This window comes from Aristolochia californica, unplaced genomic scaffold (genome assembly GCF_029961685.1).
Source record: "Aristolochia californica isolate CCGP_79_NKW_82.1479 unplaced genomic scaffold, dmAriCali1.0.hap1 SCAF_8, whole genome shotgun sequence".
NCBI classification, from domain to species: domain Eukaryota; kingdom Viridiplantae; phylum Streptophyta; class Magnoliopsida; order Piperales; family Aristolochiaceae; genus Aristolochia; species Aristolochia californica.
Window position 1 is genome coordinate 39,753,565 of NW_027182279.1, and position 17,992 is coordinate 39,771,556.

The 17,992-nt window shown below is 38.2% G+C and overlaps 2 protein-coding genes across 3 annotated transcripts; both read left to right on the forward strand.

Annotated features, from left to right (window-relative positions):
* The first annotated feature begins 5,854 nt into the window (after window positions 1–5,854).
* Window positions 5,855–17,734, forward strand: LOC137939024 (uncharacterized protein At4g14342-like). 2 transcript variants are annotated; one of them, XM_068784186.1, is made up of 5 exons: window positions 5,855–6,022; window positions 14,185–14,235; window positions 15,876–15,961; window positions 16,077–16,200; window positions 17,368–17,734. In XM_068784186.1, exons 2-5 carry the CDS (start codon window positions 14,230–14,232, stop codon window positions 17,413–17,415), a joined length of 264 nt encoding a protein of 87 aa, XP_068640287.1. In that variant the 5' UTR covers window positions 5,855–6,022; window positions 14,185–14,229; the 3' UTR covers window positions 17,416–17,734. The 2 variants fall into 2 exon arrangements, with proteins under 2 accessions (XP_068640287.1, XP_068640288.1); XM_068784187.1 differs by lacking the exons at window positions 5,855–6,022; window positions 14,185–14,235 and having other exon boundaries at window positions 15,870–15,961.
* On the forward strand, window positions 6,141–8,759 carry LOC137939544 (pentatricopeptide repeat-containing protein At5g27110). The gene has a single exon (XM_068784823.1). The coding sequence runs from the start codon at window positions 6,574–6,576 to the stop codon at window positions 8,695–8,697; it is 2,124 nt and encodes a 707-aa protein (XP_068640924.1). The 5' UTR covers window positions 6,141–6,573; the 3' UTR covers window positions 8,698–8,759.
* Window positions 17,735–17,992: the final 258 nt, after the last annotated feature.

A 17,992-nucleotide genomic window follows, 5' to 3' on the forward strand; every position in this document is an offset into this window, starting at 1 on the left:
CTCTGGAAGTGTGACTCCTGACATTGTTTGCCTTTTCTGGTGATCTTAACAATGACCGGCGAGACCTACCTATTGGGTGCTAGTTACCCCATTAATTATTGTTGAAACTCTCCCTTCCTCATCTTTACCTACTTGTTTTAAAATATGAGTTTCAGAGCTAGAATTTTTGTTCAAAAAGAAAATATAAAGTACTCCAGCTTTTGAAGGGTTCTTTCATTTTAATATGATTTCGACTTGAGAGAGACTTTGAGCGTGGATCTTTTGAAAATCTGAAAACTAGAAGAATTGAATCAATTGTCTGCATTTCAGAAGGGCTTGAAGCTGATAAAAAAGCTTTAAGGATTTCATTTACATTGAAACTCCACTCTCTACTGCAAGGTAGTACTATATTTTCAATTTTCATGCTTAGAATCTGAGAACTCTTCAGTCTTTTTGCAAAGCTTTGGACAGTTTACAACGGTTCATTGAACTCCTTGAATAATATTTATGAACTCATCCTTGATATTTACTGTCTAAACTGCAAGTACATGTCGGGTGGGTCTGAACATGCATCAACAATGGTAGATTGTTGAGCATGAAGGCATTTCTTCCCGAATCAACCCAAGTTGGCAATAACGCATTTGGATTCTACCTGATACCCACTGTCAAGCTACTACTGATCTTTTGATTCTACTTGAGAGTCGAGACCCATTATTGTCTCATGAATGGGAAGAAGCAATGATGAGTCTCATAGAGCTTCATAGCCACAACCACTGAAGGTTTTCCATGAACTTTTGTGCTTTCTTTGTCACTTGGGAGCCTCCCAACTGTGAACAGAACCATGAGAAGTGCGATAGCTATGGCAGACAACCAGATTTTTTCATGTCCACTTCATGCCCCACTTACAGCAAATAGGATCATGCTTAGTGTATTCTGTTGTCTCTTACAGAGAAAATAAAATTTTATCAACTCTTTATGATATGTAAGTACCCATAAAGAGTTTGATTCAATTTCCTGACTAGACTAACCAGTAAATGTGAGTGGAAATAGTGAAATCAGGTTGAAGCAACTTGTAACACGAATGAAAAAATCTTCCGGAATGGAGAAGAGATAATTAAGTTGTCAAACACTTAACACAGAGTCATATTGTATGAACTTAGTATCCTTTAATGAGAAGGCTATCAGTGCATCAAAGAGTACTTGTGCCTTCCACTTTTTGTAGCAGACGAAATTGGATCAGAATAGAACAAGAGTATTCTTCACATGTACGACGACAAGATTCAAAACTGAGGTCGTTGTTGTTTACTTTTTCTTTTTCTTTTTTAATTTTCTGTTTCTTTCTAATCCTTGCAGGATATGCTGGCAAAAATGAGTTGGGCTGAACAACAAGGTAAATATCTCATATCAAAGAAAATGGTTTCAGAGATTTGTGAGTCTATATGCAAACTGGCTGTTAATCCTACTCCACCACAAGTCATCTCTAAGCCCACTTTCCTCTCTCTTCACTCCAATTACATCAACAATTCATAAATGAAAGAGATGGGAAATGCTTTTGATCATGATGCCCATCAACAGGGTTTTGTACTAAAGAAGATTATGCTAGTTTATTAGTTAGATTTACCAACAATATTTGATAAAATCATGATTTGTCACATGAGTCATGTCTTATAATTAGGTGATATATTGATGATACATCGTGAATAAAACCTACTCGGTTAAGAGTAAGCTTTGAGTAGTAGTAGTAGTAGATGTATCTCAGTTTTCTTGTGCCATCTGCAAGCATTTTGGTAAGCAATTGGACTGTATATATTGACAATAGAGTTCGTAGTGTACTCGGTTGTAGTTTGATTGCAATTGGACTGTATATATTGACAATAGAGTTCGTAGTGCACTCGGTGGTAGTTTGATTGCAGCTCGACCGGGTTGTGCCCTATCGCCTCACTCTTCCTCAAGTAGTGGGAGAACGGAGTCATGTTGAGCAGCTACACCTAATTCTTCTAATTTTCATTACAAAATGCTTATAGTATTCTTCTATCTGTGCATTCACTTCTCTCATTTTCCTATCAGTTTGATGATGAAAAGCTTACCAGTAAGATTGTCCCAAGTAACTTGAACAACTTGAACGATGCCTTGGATACTGAATGTAACCTGCCTTAAAGCAACTCGTCGAGCTGGTTGTAAAGTTCCTCCAGCTCTTTTGGAGTTTTCTATACGGTGTTAATGCCAGAGGCTTCACACTGAGCTCCAACTTAATTTGTGCTCCACCTACCCTTGGTGGTAAAGCATAATGTCATACTCCATGAGAACTCACATTTCTCCTCATGGAGAGGTATTCTCGTAGATTCACAAGAGTAATTTGGTGATTTAAACCATAACATCCAAAATCATTTATCCTTTAAGTTAAAAAGGGTATTTTTTATATTTTTGTATAGGTGTATTTTGATTATTTTGGTCAAAATTCAAGAAATTATGTGTACCACTATCCACAGTGTCCTCACCCTAGGAAAGTCATATGTCTAGGAAATTGATTGTATACAACCATTTGTTATGTAATTTTGTCTTATGAAGGTGTTTCAATCATTTTGGATGAAAAGAAGAAAGTTGTCTACAAGTACAAGGCCTCAACTATGATGACCTAACCTCGAGGAATCCATCGAGAAGCTCTATATGGACCCAACACCAACTCAACGCCTATCTGAACCAATCCAAACCAACTCCAACTCAAATCAAAGCAAATTAATCCAAATCAATCCAAACCAAACCAAATGAACCCAAAAGAAAAACAACCTTTGGGCTTATGAAACTGAAGATCTTTGAACGTTGTAACTTCTTTAATTGATTTTCCATGTTCTCCCTTCCTAATGAAATTGAGATAAAACTATAAAAATGAACCATAGCAAAGAAAGTGGAAAGATCCTTTCGGAAGAGGTTTTGGAAGTCTTGGAGGTGATTTTTTGTAAGGAAGAAAAAGATTGTTGTCGTGCTATTTTATAGATAAGACTTAGAGCCCTGCAAGACTCCTACACTCAACTAACTCCATGAGGAGAAGAATTGAAGACATCTTTCATTTGATCTAGAGGATTAAGTTTTAAATTGTTATAAGAAATCTTTCTTTGTAGCAATTAAAGAATGTATCCGCAATTTACAAATCCAAATTGATGATTTTGTAATTATTTTGTAATTATTGTCTATAATTTGTTTTAAAAATAGTTGAGTCACATAATAAACCGCAATTTTCCACAAATTGAAAACCCCCCTCTTAAACCACATGTGATTTCACCCCCCCCCCCCCCCCGAGACCCTAAATCACTTGCAAAGCAGACACCAACTTTGCCTTCCCCTTGCCTCCTTCAGTCATTAACTTTGGCAAAGTGATCTCTCATTCGTAATGCTTACTCCTCCCAAGCAAGGAATCGATACCGCCTTCACAAAATCTAAAGATAAATTCCATACCAAGGATACATCGGAAATGATCCAAGGAAATAATAGTAATGTTTGTCATACCTTGCCATTTTCATACTTCCAATCTCGCATACTTGGTCACTCTATGGTTTCACCTCCAACTTTATTGCCTTGATCCAATTTTTTTTTTTTTTTTTGTGGCCATTTAAGGCTTGACTTCCTATCCGTGGTTAGAAAATTATGTGTGGCACCCGTGTCTACCCACTAGCTCATTAAGTAGCATTTACAAGTACATCGACTTCCTCAATGACCTAGCTGGCTCGCTTACTTGTGGTCACTTGGAGCCTAGAAGGGTCATTGAGCTTACTCTAGACTTTATTTCATCCTTGTTAATCGAACATTAACCCCATTCTTGATTTTGATGATAACAAAACTTAATTGAGCTAACGATTACAAATGTAGTATTCTAGGTATTTTACCCTCAAGAGTGTAAGATTTAGGATCCCATGAAGACTATAGTAAAGGAGCTAGGTTAATAGAGAAGAAGGTAACGAGTGAGAGAAATAGAGAGAACGAGAGGGAGAAGAAGAAGAAGGAGAAAGAGAGGAGTGGGAGTTCGTCTAAGAGAGTGATAGAGGAGGGAACGAGGAATAAGTTAAGTGACATCCCAATCCTCCCTCTCAATTTATTTATAATAATGAGAGGGTCAATAATTACATCATTACCCTTTACCCTAAGGAGGGGGAAAAAGGAACAAAAAATTAATGTAATTTACATCATGCCACTACTATGAACTTATCTTCCAACAAAGAGACCAATTTCAAGGTAAAAAACATTGGATCGATACAAGCTTCTCAAATACTTCAAGCGTCATGGAATATCAAAAAACTTTTGAAGAAGCATCCTTAGAAGATGAAGAAAAACTAAAGACTAAAGTTTAGGAATCTATGAGAAATGTAAAAAACTCAGTCTATGTAAGAGAGAAGTTCATTTCTTCCAAAACTTAGGTACAATGCAAATTTGGATTTTTAGGACATATTTTACATTCAAACATGTTTTAACAAACAAATGCATACATACATTTCATACATGTTAGAATTACTTAGTTTCCCATGCTTTAAAAATCTACATGATGAACTAGCACCAAAATGATCTATTAACATCTACCAATGATTGATCAACCAAAAGTTTACAAGCCAAAAATATAAAGCATGATCGATCAACCAAGGTCGATTGATTGATCATCCAAAATATAACCAATTTGTGTTATAAAGCATGATTGATCAACCCATTTAAACTGATCGATCAATATTGTCCAAGCAAAACAAATTGATGTTGATTGATTGATCAACATTAGTGACTGATCAATCATACAGAACTTTGCCAGTCATGGATATAAAGCATGGTTGATCATAGCAAGGTCATTGATCGATCATACTTGTTATGAATTGCCAATGAAAACTCTGATTGATCGATCATACCATGTACATTTATCAAGCAACTTAAAATGTCAAACCCAATAGGAAGATATTGATCGATCATACCATCGATCAATCACATTCTAATAGAAAAATAGCCGCTACACATGATTGATCGATCAATCACTTTACATTGATCTTACATTGATCAATGTAAACTCAACTTTTACTAACGGGCAAAAAAAGACTAATTTGGCTTGGGGAACTTACAAATACCGTTACCAAACCTCCTATTGAGAAGTGAATGAACTTTTATTAGCATATCGATCGACATTTATTCTCAATTCTTTGAAAATCGTTCCTAAGTACATTTTTAGAAAGAGAGGATCAAAACCCTGCAAAATTCTACACTTCTTTATCATACCATTTCCTCGTATACATTATAGTCAAGCTCCTACATTCTACATTGTGCTACAAATACTAGAAGTTTGGATCTCTCAAAAACAAGGATTTTCTCCAATTGACGATTGTGTAAATTTTACATTTCTTTTGTATTTTTCATTTGTGATAGGTTCATCTAGAACCTTGTTAAATCTAGATAGAAAGGACTTTGCCAGAACTAAAATCTAACTAATCTCTTGGAGAGATTGTATTATAAATCGTATATTTGAGCATACAAGTGGCTTAAAAGAGAACTATAATCCCTTTTGTGTAATTCCAACTAATAGAGATATAATTAGTCAAATTTCCTAAGCACGGGTTATTGGGCGGTGAATATCAATAGGAAAACCGTAATTCAAACTAATAGAGATATAATTAGTTTGTTGTTTCCCCCTCTCTCTCAAATCTAGGGTTATAACCGCCCTTGTTCAAGGCCTTCTTATGACTACATTTTGAGAACCCGCGGCCTGGGAAGCAGGATTGCAACCCCGGTTCACCCCAGGTGCCGCTGTGCTTGCGTCGCGCGTGTGCGTCGGCACGAAGTGTCTCGACAGCCGACTGGGTTACGGTTCGGCTCCGGTAACGATTATACAGCAAACACTGGCTACCTTCGTCTTTCGTCGCTGCCTTTAATCACTTTCTCTGACTCACGCTCGCGGGTTTCTCCTTTCTTCCTGATCCCTGCTTGCCGACCACTGCTCTACCAGCCGTCTCTTGCTGCTTACCATTTCCTCAGTGGCTGCTCTTCTCTTTCTTTCTGATCCATTTTCGTCCCCCAAAAGGTAAGTGTCTATATGTTTTAATTCTTATGTTACTTCTTGCCAAATTATGTGGTTTGTGTTGTTGTTTTTAATTTTTAGTTTATTTGTTATTTGCTCTTCCATGTAGAGTTAATCTGTTAGAGAACTTTTTAGAAGAGACTGGTGCAGGGATTTGGGGAAGAGGGAGTCAAAGCGGTGAGGTCGGGCATGCCAGGGACGGGGTTTGGGAACGCGCTGCGGGTTAGGCTGGATTTTAACACACCACACAAAGCCGTGACGCACCCAGTTCTATTTAGCTCACGCACATTTGGATGAAAAAAATAAAAAATAAAAGTAGGTCGCGCACACTTTAGCAGCACTTGGTCCTTTTCTATCATAACTGAAACCTCTAGACCTGTATGAAAGACTCCTGCCATTTTTGCCTAGATCTTCCCCATATCTGTACATACAGAACCATTTGCTGCTGATGGATGCCCCAGATTCGACCGGCTAAAGTCTTTTGGGAAGCTCCGGTTTTAGCTCATTTAGCTTGGGAGTATTGATGTGTTTTGTTCCAATTGTTGTGCACTTCGATGGATGCTCAGAAGCTTGTCTTCTTTATAAGATCATGTATTGCATCAAAGTCGTTGAAGAAAGGAAAGCTTGTACATCAGAAAATAATCTCACTCGGGCTTCAAAACAACATCTTTTTGTGCAAAAATATCATAAACTTCTACATCGCATTCCATTTATTTAAGTCTGCACGCCTAGTTTTTCAGACAATAGAGAACCCTTTGGATATGTCTCTCTGGAATGGCCTTTTGGCGGCTTACTCCAAGAACGACTTGTATGATGAATCACTTCGACTCTTTGAGAGATTACAGACATTTCCTTATCTAAAACCTGATAGTTACACATACCCAAGTGTTATAAAGGCCTGTGGTGGGCTAGGTAAAAATCGAGATGGTAGAAAAATACATGCCCAAGTGGTCAAATTGGGTATTGGACTTGATGTGGTTGTTACAAGTTCTCTTGTGGGTATGTATGCCAAGTGTAATTTATTTGAACCAGCCATTCAATTGTTCAAGGAAATGCCTGAGAGAGATGTAGCTTGTTGGAATACAGTGATCTCTTGCTACTACCAAGATGGGCAACCCAAGAGAGCCCTTGAAATGTTTGGAAAGATGAAGAACGATGGGTTTGAACCTGACTCGGTGACCTTCACGACTGTTTTTTCTGCTTGTGCACGACTTTTAGATTTAAAGAAGGGGAGGGAGATTCACAAGGACTTGATGAGAAGTGGATTTCAGTTGGATGACTTTGTTAGTTCTGCTATTGTTGATATGTACGGAAGATGTGGGTGTTTAGAGATGGCCAGAGAGGTTTTTGAGCATATTCCACGGAAAAGTGTTGTATGTTGGAACTCTATGATTGGTGGATATGCTTCAAATGCTGATAGTCATTCATGTTTGGAACTTTTTGTGAGGATGAATAAGGATGGAGTGAAACCCACCACGACAACTTTAAGTAGCTTGTTAATAGCATGTTCAAGGTCAGCTAACTTACTTTTAGGGGAGCTAATCCATGGTTATATTATAAGAAACCACATAGGAACTGATATTTATATTGACTGCTCACTGATTGATTTATATTTCAAGTGTGGAAGTGTTAGTTCAGCTTGTTCGGTCTTTCAAAAGATGCCTAAAACAAATACTGTATCATGGAATGTGATGATTTCGGGTTATTCAACAGTGGGTAGTTATTTCGACGCTCTCAACCTCTTCAGCGAAATGAGAAACACTGGTGTCATACCAGATGCTGTCACTTTGACTAGCATTTTACCCGTCTGTTCACAATTAGGAGCTCTTGAAAAGGGTAAGGAGATCCAAGATTACATAATAGAGAACAAGTTCGAGACTAATGAAATTGTGATGAGTGCCCTGTTAGATATGTATGCTAAATGTGGCTCCGTGGATGATGCAAGAGAAGTTTTCAATCGGTTACCTATAAGAGATTTTGTCTCATGGACATCAATGATTACAGCATATGGCTCCCATGGAGAAGCAAAAAAAGCTTTGGAGCTTTTTCAGGAAATGCAGAACTCTGGAGCAAAGCCAGATGGGGTTACTTTCTTGGCTGTAATGACTGCTTGCAGCCATGCAGGTTTAGTTGATGAAGGTTGTTCTTACTTTAATCAAATGATTAATATTTATGGCCTTGAACCGAAATTGGAGCATTACTCTTGCTTAGTAGATCTTCTTGCACGGGCAGGAAGACTGAATGAAGCTTATAGCACCATTCAGAGTAATTCTGCAATATGTGCTGATGTTGGTTTACTAAGTTCTCTTCTTTCTGCATGTAGTTTGCATGGGAATCTGGAGTTGGGAGAGAAAGTTGGTGAGCTTCTTATTGAGAAGGATCCTGATGATTCTTCAACATATATCATTCTATCAAACATGTATGCTTCTGCAAAAAATTGGGATGAGGTGGGTGAACTAAGAGCAAAGATGAAGAAGAGAAGATTGATGAAGAATCCGGGTTGTAGTTGGGTTGAGGTTGATATGAGGATCCACCCATTTTTTGTCCAAGATAAATCACATCCAGAAGCAGAGCAGATATATGAATGTCTCTGGAGTATTGTTAAGCAAATGGAAATGGATGACAAGGACAACCCAAATATGTACCATGAACTTCTACAATTGCACCAATCAGGGTAGAACTTCTCGAACATTTATCTATTTGTAAGCAATAATTGGAGAGGCAACACCAAAAATTCTGGATTGCCAAGAAAACACTTAGTGACCTTCAGAGGGGAAATCTCGAGGAAGACACCTGATTAGCAACATTTGTTCAAATTTGGTATGAAGAGACGTCTGATAGCTAAATATAAAGTCATTTCCCACCCGAAGTCACTGCATAAATTTGATCCAAGAGATTCCACAAAAAAATTGAGCTGACATATTTGCTTTTAGACAGTGCTTTTAGCTTCTTTGTTTCTTCGCCTCTCTCTTCAGAAAATATATCGACATTGAATAAAAACATAGGAAGGACTTTCAATTTTAATCTTAAATTATTCATCATTAGTATCTACTTGATGCTAATAAATGGTACATTTTTTCCACAAAGCTACACTATGCTGCATAATGTCAGTTTAAATGCATGCTAAACACCTTGAAGGTTTAGGGAGATCAAATCAACACAATGCTCATATTGATATGGTGGATTGAGCCGTTGGCTCAATGGTCACATGGGAGGTTTCTAGTGTAAGGTCTTGGGTTTAAGTCTTTCCAGGGGGTATTGGGTGTTGTGTTCGTGTGTAATCTACATTCTAAAGAAAAGTGGCCATGTTGATATGTTTGGTGAATGGCACTTGTTTTTTCACCAAGCTTCTTTTAATGGATGGACGGTGCTAATTGTTACGACTGACCAACAGATTATGTGTGAACAGAATCCATCCATAAATTTGTGAAAGCAGCTTCCTTCCCTAATAGTTATCTTACTGGCTACAATCTTTGAGATATACTTAGTATGTTTATAGTAGTCCTTACACTTTAAGCTGTTAAGTCACCCAAATAATTACTCCAGAAGGCATAATCTCTTGCTATGGCTACATAACAAGTACCCCTTTGCCCGATGGGTCTTGCTGATTCCACGGAGGACGAACTATTTGCCCTACTTTAGGGGTTTTCCATCTTCAATGATCACCTTACCGGGCCTCTCATCGTTGAGGAAGACTCTCAAGTGGTTATCACTTGGTGTTTTTCCATCTCCTCCCCCGTGGAGACACAGGAATGTCCCCAACCAATTTTTTTATATCACTTCCCATCTTTATTGTTTTTGGACTCATGTGCTGAGGTCAACTTATTCCTTAGCTGATTCTCTTGCTTAAGATGAAGCCTCCCTCCAATCCGTTGTTGTAAGAGGAGTGCTCCTTTAATTTGGTTTGTATTCTTTCTCATTTGGATAAAATTACCATTTCACTCAAAAAAAAAAAAAACAACAACAAGTACTACCCCTTCTGCTTTTCCCCCATATCATCGAGTTCGCTACCTGTATAAGGAACATATCCTTCTGGCTCCACCTGCTCGTCCAAAACCTTCAGGTTCTCATGTACTCATGTACTAAGCATAAAATGGGTTGAATTCATCATATGCTATAAATGCATGAAGGTTATTTCTAATCTTGATTCAGCTAGATGCTGGTTGTTTTCTCATCCCTACACTCTTCATAGCTATTATTCAACTAGCTGCATCCTTCCATCCATCACAACCAGCATTTTTTTTTTTTAATCAGGGAGACGATTTTATTAAGAAACAACTAGAGTACATCAAACCTCCCAAGAGAATCAATTTGCGGCAATTATATAATAAGTGACTGCAATGAAACTTTATCCCTCCACTGTGCATAAAGTACATCCATAACATCTATAACAATAAAATATTGCCTGCTATGTAATTTGCTGACCGGTGAATATGAACCCAACTCACAAATAAAGTCTCTACATTATCTGAAATCTGCAGAAATCATTGCCCAAATCTTTAAAGTGCTTGTGCAGTCCACTTGCCCTAGCTATTAGAACTGATGAATCCCTTCCAAAATTACTTGAGAGAAACGTTCATTGAACAAGAGTAGTCTGTGATCCGTTCAACAAGGCAGCAACTTGAGCTTCTGTAGAATCCTTCTCTCAAATAAGACCTGAATAAGTCGAAAGAGTAGCACCCTCATGATTCCTAATAATGGCACCAATACCAGCAGGCCCCCTGCTTTTTTTTAGTGTACAAATCTGTAGATCGTCTCAAAGCTCTTTAACTCAGTTTTCAATGCAATAAGCACATAATTGTTCCAAAATTTCCATAATGAGAAATTGGCATTGAAAGAATCAGTGTGCAGACAACCAGAAAAGGGGATTCTATTTTGCTAAATAACAATGCTGGACTATCCGGAAGCTGGTAGTGAGTCCGTCTCTGATTGAAGATCTTTCGGACAAAGTGATTGTTTGCCAATTTGACAAGCAGTCTTCCTTTAAAAAAAGGCCAAAAAGGTGGATTGAACCTTTGACTCAATGGACACATTTGGGGAGGTTTCTTGTGTGAGGTCTTGGGTTCAAGTTTCAGGGGATTCTTGGTGTTTTCTAATAATCGACTTTAAAAATGAAAAAATGCCAAAAAGTTGAACAGAAACTAAGCAATCATGCACAGGTTTCTGGAAAAAAAAAGTGCAAGCATCTGAAGAAAAGTTGTTGGAATCACTGGAAAAAAAAAATGGTCCAACAACTTGAAAACAGTCCAGATTTTGTTTATTGAAGAGAGATCTATTATAATGGAGGTTCGATTGGTCAGAGAATGGTTTCTTGCTGTTGCAGCAAATGGAAGAAGACAAGCTCAGGTGGTGCAGATTCACCTGAAAGGAGGGGCTACATCTGATGTTCCAGAAGACTGATGAGGAATCAACGTGACAATTCTTAAGGATATCAACTTACTGGACTCATTGAACAATATCTATGGACCTAATTTTTCTTTAGTTACTAAAGATCCGATGGCTCAAATTAGCACAAAGTGATAGTAGATCTTATTTTTAAGAACAAAGTGGGGCTGGATTCATGTGATCTTGGTGCTATCACCATCTGAACTAATGTGACTGACCGGATAATTTGGTTCCCCGACGACAGTGACCATTTTTTCAGTCTCCTCAGCCTACTGGCACCTCATGGGTTGGAACGGAACCCCTACTCATTCAGTTGCTATAGCTTGGCGCCTCATGCCCCCCAACCCCCTGTGTTAGGTTCTTCCTTTGGAGTGCTTGCCATAACAAGATCATATCTGTTGACAATCTACTTCGACATGGCAACTCATCGCCTGATCTTCGCTGCCCCTTTTGCGGAATTGAGGAGGAATCTATCTGCCACTTGCTCCTTCGCCTAGCAATTTGGTCATCGCTTCTTAGTAGCTTGGGCCTCCAGTTTTGTATTCCTCAGGACAAGAGTTCTCTGTGACTCTTCCCCTCTGGAACGCGTCTACCTCTGTGCAAGCTCCTATTATCTGCCTGTGTGGCCCACATCCCTTGGTGCCTTTGGAAGGAGAGGAATGCCAGGAGAATTGAACATTCATATTACACGGCAATGGAGGTCTCTTGTATTGCCATGGGTCTCATTTCCGCCTGGATGCACTCCATGAAGGAATTTGAACACCTCTCCTGTGCCTTCCTCCACACCAACTGGAAGGTGATTGCTCATATGTCTACTCCCACTCCATCCCCTCGGATGGTTGCTTGGGTTCCCTTGGGCTGGCCATTTCAAGCTCAACTTTGATGGGTGCGCTCTCGGATGTCCTGGTTTGGTGGAGTGATTTTTTATGCTAGAGGTACCGCTATTATTTCCTACTCGGACCCTCTTGGCATTGCTGATTCAACTATGGCAGAGCTATCTGGAGTCCTTCACAGATTTTGTATCTTCCATGATCATTTCAGCGGGCTGCTTTTTGTGCAAGGAGATTCTCAGGTCGTCATCGATTGGTGCTACTCCTCCACCTTCCCACCTTGGCGTCATTGGCAGATTTATCTTGACATTATAGATCTTGTACCTTCTACTCCTTGTACCTGGTCCCGTGTTCTCATATCAGCCAATTCGGCTACAGATTCTTGTACTAAATTGGGTCCCTCCCTTCAATCCCTCATTGTAAAGGGAGGCCTTCCTTAATGTTTCTTTTTATTTCTTGAATTAAAATCATCACCAATTCAAAAAAAAAAAGTCGGTTGGATTTGATGTTCTTCATAAGTCTGATCAACTTGGTTGGAGAAGCCTATTCTATGTTTTCTGACATGAGAAATTCATTGAGAGGTGCAGATCTGATTTGACATTCCTAATGGTGATCAATGAGGTCCGGATCAAATGCTTAACTATTGGAGAAAAAGGATTTAATTAGGCCATTTTTAAGTTAATTAAAGTGGTCCAGGGGTCCATTCCAAGGTTTTCCAACATTATGGACTCGATGCATTACTAGGACTGGGCTAGGTCAGTTGAATTAGGGCAGAAGAGGAAGCATGCATGTAAGGTGTTTGGTGGTATGTCTCAGGAAATTGGGCAACTACAGTGGACAAATTTGAGATGTTTAGCTTCTTTGAGCAGTTCGATTCAATAGTTGGAGCAAGAGAGGCAAATGAAAAGGGGTCCAAAGTGGAGGAAAAACTAGCCTGCATGGCTAACAAGTGTTTGCCCAAGAGACCAGCTAAGGTATGTTTGAAGCAATTGTAGCTGATGTGAAATGGGAGGGGATGGAATTAGTGACCCTCTCTCCATTGCAACATAGACCTGCAAAGAGAGAAAAGAGATATCCAAGAACTGCAAGTGACTGTCAATGTTCTTGTGAAATGCTTATTGCAATAGATCTGCATCTTTGATTAGGATGCACAACTGAGCAGAGCTTGAAAGCTTCTAAAAAGCCACAACTGGAAGGGCAGGTTAAGGTTGTGGTTATTGCAATGACCAAGGAGATCAATCAATTATGGGACAATGCAACTATGGTGCCAGGAAGTGTGGAAATAACGCCAAGGAGCATCTCAACTCCAAGGTTCAAGTGTATAACTTTGGCAGCTTGGATTCATTGAGATTCACTGTGGGTGGTTGAAGGCTCTTTCTAAGAAAAGGGTGCAGGAGTAGGTGTAGAGGAAAGCACCTGAAGCTCCTTTTTATTGCTGAATACTTATGTTAGGACGGTCCTTCAAGACCAACTGCTTAAGTCATAGCTTTGAGGGTAAGTTCATCCTTTGGGTACAAAATGATATGGTTAGTATTTTTTTTAAAAAAAGTTGATAAGGTTAGTTAGTTAATAAATAACACTCGTATCTAGAGTGTAAGATATAGTCTATTGCTTTATTTACATAGCATAATGCAAATGTGGGGGTTCACAACTTATATTTCTACATTGTGGATGGTATTTGGGTTGGGGGAAGTCATCTATATAAACGTATTTATATATAAAAAGCATGTCCTCGATAGAAGTTCAACCCAAACAAACCTTATTGCCATGAGGTTTGCCACCCTCGAAGCTCTCTGGATACCAACACCACTTGCACACCCCCTTTATACCAATTTTTTTTCTATTATTTCACTTTTATAAACATCTACAACATTAATAGAATTCATTGTTTATGATGTTCATATTTATTTCATTTCCTTGTTTTTACTCAGTCATATGTTTCATTTGCAGGCAAAAGCAAATCAATTGAATTTGTTTCAGAGCTGTTGAGAAAACATGCAGGTAAGCTTAAATTTAATTTATGGGTTGTATCCTCCGAGAGTTTGCATCTATTAGTTTTTTTTTTTTTTTTTTGTTCAGGTCTGAAATTTGAGTCCATCTGCTAACCTTGAAGTCTTTGAGTTATTTTCTTCAGTATCAATACACTCTGGTTGCTGTTTTTTCTTAGCCTCCATATGTAAGGAAATACTTTGACTACCCTTTCGCATGTTTTTTTTAAAAACAAAAAATGAACGCCATGTAATTATGGGTGGCTTGTTGAAGTTTTCTTCTTTATTTGTATTTCTTGTTCATCCATTGTTAGCTGAAACTATGAGAGAAATTTGGTGGAAAGGAAGAGATGTCATAGAGTTTGTTAAGTTGGGTCCAAGGCCCATCCCAAAATGACTAGCCACCTTAGGAAGCCTCTTTCTCAACTAATAAACTCAAGATATTTGTACTCACTAATCCATGTGAGACTATTCCTTAACACTCCCCCTCACGTGTAGGCCCTCTTTTTGTGGCTCTACAAGTGAATAATTTAGGAGTAGGCAGTTTAGGTGTAGGCCCTCTTTTGTAGCTCTACAAGTGGATAGTTTAGGTGTAGGCCCTTTTTTGTGGCTCTACAAGTAAATAGTTTAGGTGCAGGCCCACATACGAGTACCTTCTCTGATACCATGTTAAGTTGGGTCCAAGGTCCATCCCCAAATGACTAGCTACCTTAGGAAGCCTCTTTCTCAACTAATGAACTCAAGATATTTGTACTCACTAATCCATGTGAGACTATTCCTTAACAGAGTTAAAGAGTTATCAATAGGGCAGCAATTAAAAAGATAATTCTATGCTAGGATTCTTTTAAAATAGATCCTAGTGATCTCTGCAATCCTGTAATGTTCAAAGACTTGAATCTTCTAGTGTGCAGGTAGTGGGATGCCATGTCCTGTAGTTTTTCTTGAAGTTAACTTAGGTTTTGGCAGCTCTTCCCAGGGGTGCTCTTGGGACATGGAGCAGTAATGGTTAATTGAGTGAAGATAATGTACCCAGTGACTTACATCCTGGCTAGGCCCTCAGTTAAGGCATTGGCATATTTGTAGTTTTACTGAGGATCTGTTGAGTTAAAAATATCTCCTGATTTTACAGGATTAAGAGAGATCTTCTGAGGTGGAATGATTGGTTGCTTACTTGCTCTTCCTTGGTAGCAAATAATTCTTTTCCAAGGATAACTCACTGTAGATATAGGGAGCGAAGTCCTCTGCATTTCAATTGGTACATTCTCCTGGTCTGTATATTGTTGAAGAGAACTGTGCAAATGCCATTTTGAATTCTTTCACTAGTGAAATTCTTGAGCAAATTTGAAGACACAAATCTTTGAATTTTGGTGGGAGTAATGTAAATCAAAAAACAATTAAGTGCTTACGATTTAGCTGAAGCATATTTCCCACCTTTAAAAAAATTATAAAATAACATATAACATCCAAAATGTGTAATTATTTTAAAGATCTGAAATGGGGAAGTATATCACCACCTTTCCTAAGAAAAGGTATCTAGTTCATGGAAATAGATGCTACTAGTTTTTCTTCCTGTCAAGCATGTTGGATGTGATCTTTCAATCAAATGTAACAGGCCAGTGACATTGGTTTTACTTACATTCTGTTTACATGCAGGCCAGTGACAGATTTAACATAAATTCTCAGCTTGAGCATCTGCAGGCTAAATATGTTGGAACAGGACATGCTGACTTGAACAGATTGCAAGTTCCAGAACCCTCAAACATTTTTCTTTGCTTTTCTCTAATTATTTATCAGTTGAGAGTGCTCTTCCATGGACCATATTTGTTCTGATCTCCCAATCTTTTTTCTATGTAGTGAATGGGCGGTGAACATTCAACGTGACAGCTATGCTTCTTATGTTGGTCACTACCCCCTCTTGGGTTATTTTGCTATTGCTGAGAATGAATCAATTGGAAGAGCACGATACAATTTTATGCAGGTAATCTTCGTATGATTATTAATATTATCTTTTGGCTATTATTTGTCAGTCACTGTGTCCCTGGAGAGAGTTGAAAGTGTGCTGGTATCCATGTATGGAACAATACTGAAAAAAGTATTGTACCAATATATGTATTAAAGTGCTGATATTATCTGGGACAGAAAAACAAATGAACAGTATTACTTATAGGTTCTGGACCTCACAAGGGAACGGGAGTAGAAAGCGAAAGTAATACCTGGTTTACTAGTTACTGTTGTTTCAGGTACTTATCAACAGGGCCAGAATTAAATGAGACTTAAATGGCTCAAAGGGAAGCTGGTATTGCAATTCCTAGGCTTTAGCTATACATCATTAAATTTGGATCCTATTCTAAAGTGACTGGATAAATTAGACATGCTGAAGTATCTACTACTTAATGTTTCTTCTAAGTCTTGAGGAGGTGCTTTTAAATGAGGTAGCTCCAAATCCTGGATGAGTTTAGTATTCTTCCGCTTCTGTTCCTTTCAAATTTGACATGATGGAATCAACTCAGGATATATCCACTTTGTTTGCTTAATTTGCGAGGAGAGGATAACCTTAAGCATTCTGTAATTATGCAAATGGTAGCCACCTGATGACATTCAATAACATGTTCACCAAGGGTTTAATAGTTTCTATTAATACTTCATTAAGGTGATCTTCAGGTTGTCGTTTTTGTAAGCATGTTTCTCATGGTTCATGCTTGTACATTTGAGTTAGTAATTATGTTTATATTTTTTTCTATCTCAATTATAAGGTATCACAATGGAGCCACCTCTGGACTTGTTTCACTTTGTTCTTTTGTTTTTCCTCATTTATTAATTAAAATCCGTGCTGGTAATGGGAAAAGGGTTAATAATGCTCCCCTAAAATTATGACATCACACTCATTCCATAGGGGATTATTGCATGCAATCCGTGACTTGAAATTTCATTGCTTTCTTCCCCAAACCAACCGCAGAACTTTATTGGCACATTTATGTATTATTTGTTCTCTTTCTCTGATCCCATGATCACTCTTTCTCAAAAACAAAATCAAATACATTAGGAATTTTTTATTTTTCTGAGATGTCTATTCTGAAAATTTTAACATGCACAGAGAGCCTGTGAAGCGTCTTCTGACTACTTTCCTTTCATTTATTTTCTTCAGAAAATGTTGCTGCCCTGTGGTCTCCCTCCTGAAAGGGAAGAAGATTGAGCTTACAGACATCGAAGTGTGAAAATTGAAGCTTCTGGGTAGTATGTGGCTACAGCCGTTGTCATTTTCTTCTTGCCTTAGTTACCATCCTGGAAAAAGTAGTAGAGAAGCTTTCTTTTTACATCTTTTGTAGATGAACTGCTAGTCTATCAGCTCGTGACTCTGCTTGAATGAGCACTGACACACTGGTTCTGTAGTAAAAAATACTAGTGCTATTGCAGGGAACATGGAGGATTTCCCCTCTCTTTCCATATTTTAGCTGTAACGTGATCTGATATTTCAAAGCTTGAAGAACAAAGTTTGAGAATGGTTCAACTGATTGTTTAGATCACTTGTCGATCTCCATTGCTTGCTCAGCTTTGGCTTTTGCTAGTGCTGACATCTTTGTTTTCAATTTTTTCTTCCCCACTTGAAAACCACTTTCTTTCTTTTTCTTGTCACTGCATCAACATAAAAGATGCCAACAGAAGAAATCATCAGTAGAAAATGAGATGAATCTAGGCCAAACTAAATTCTAAGGCTAAAAGACAGCTTGGTTTTGTATTCACTCTCTTTTAACTAAGCTTGAAAGATTGGA

What these genes read in the sequence shown, in the direction of transcription:
- LOC137939544 (XM_068784823.1), top strand. Translation starts at nt 6,574, where the DNA reads ATGGATGCTCAGAAGCTTGTCTTCTTTATAAGATCATGTATTGCATCA.
- LOC137939024 (XM_068784186.1), top strand. An exon ending in CATGCTGACTTGAACAGATT is followed by an intron (nt 15,962 to 16,076) that starts GCAAGTTCCAGA and finishes TTTTCTATGTAG; the next exon opens with TGAATGGGCGGTGAACATTC. An exon ending in CACGATACAATTTTATGCAG is followed by an intron (nt 16,201 to 17,367) that starts GTAATCTTCGTA and finishes TATTTTCTTCAG; the next exon opens with AAAATGTTGCTGCCCTGTGG.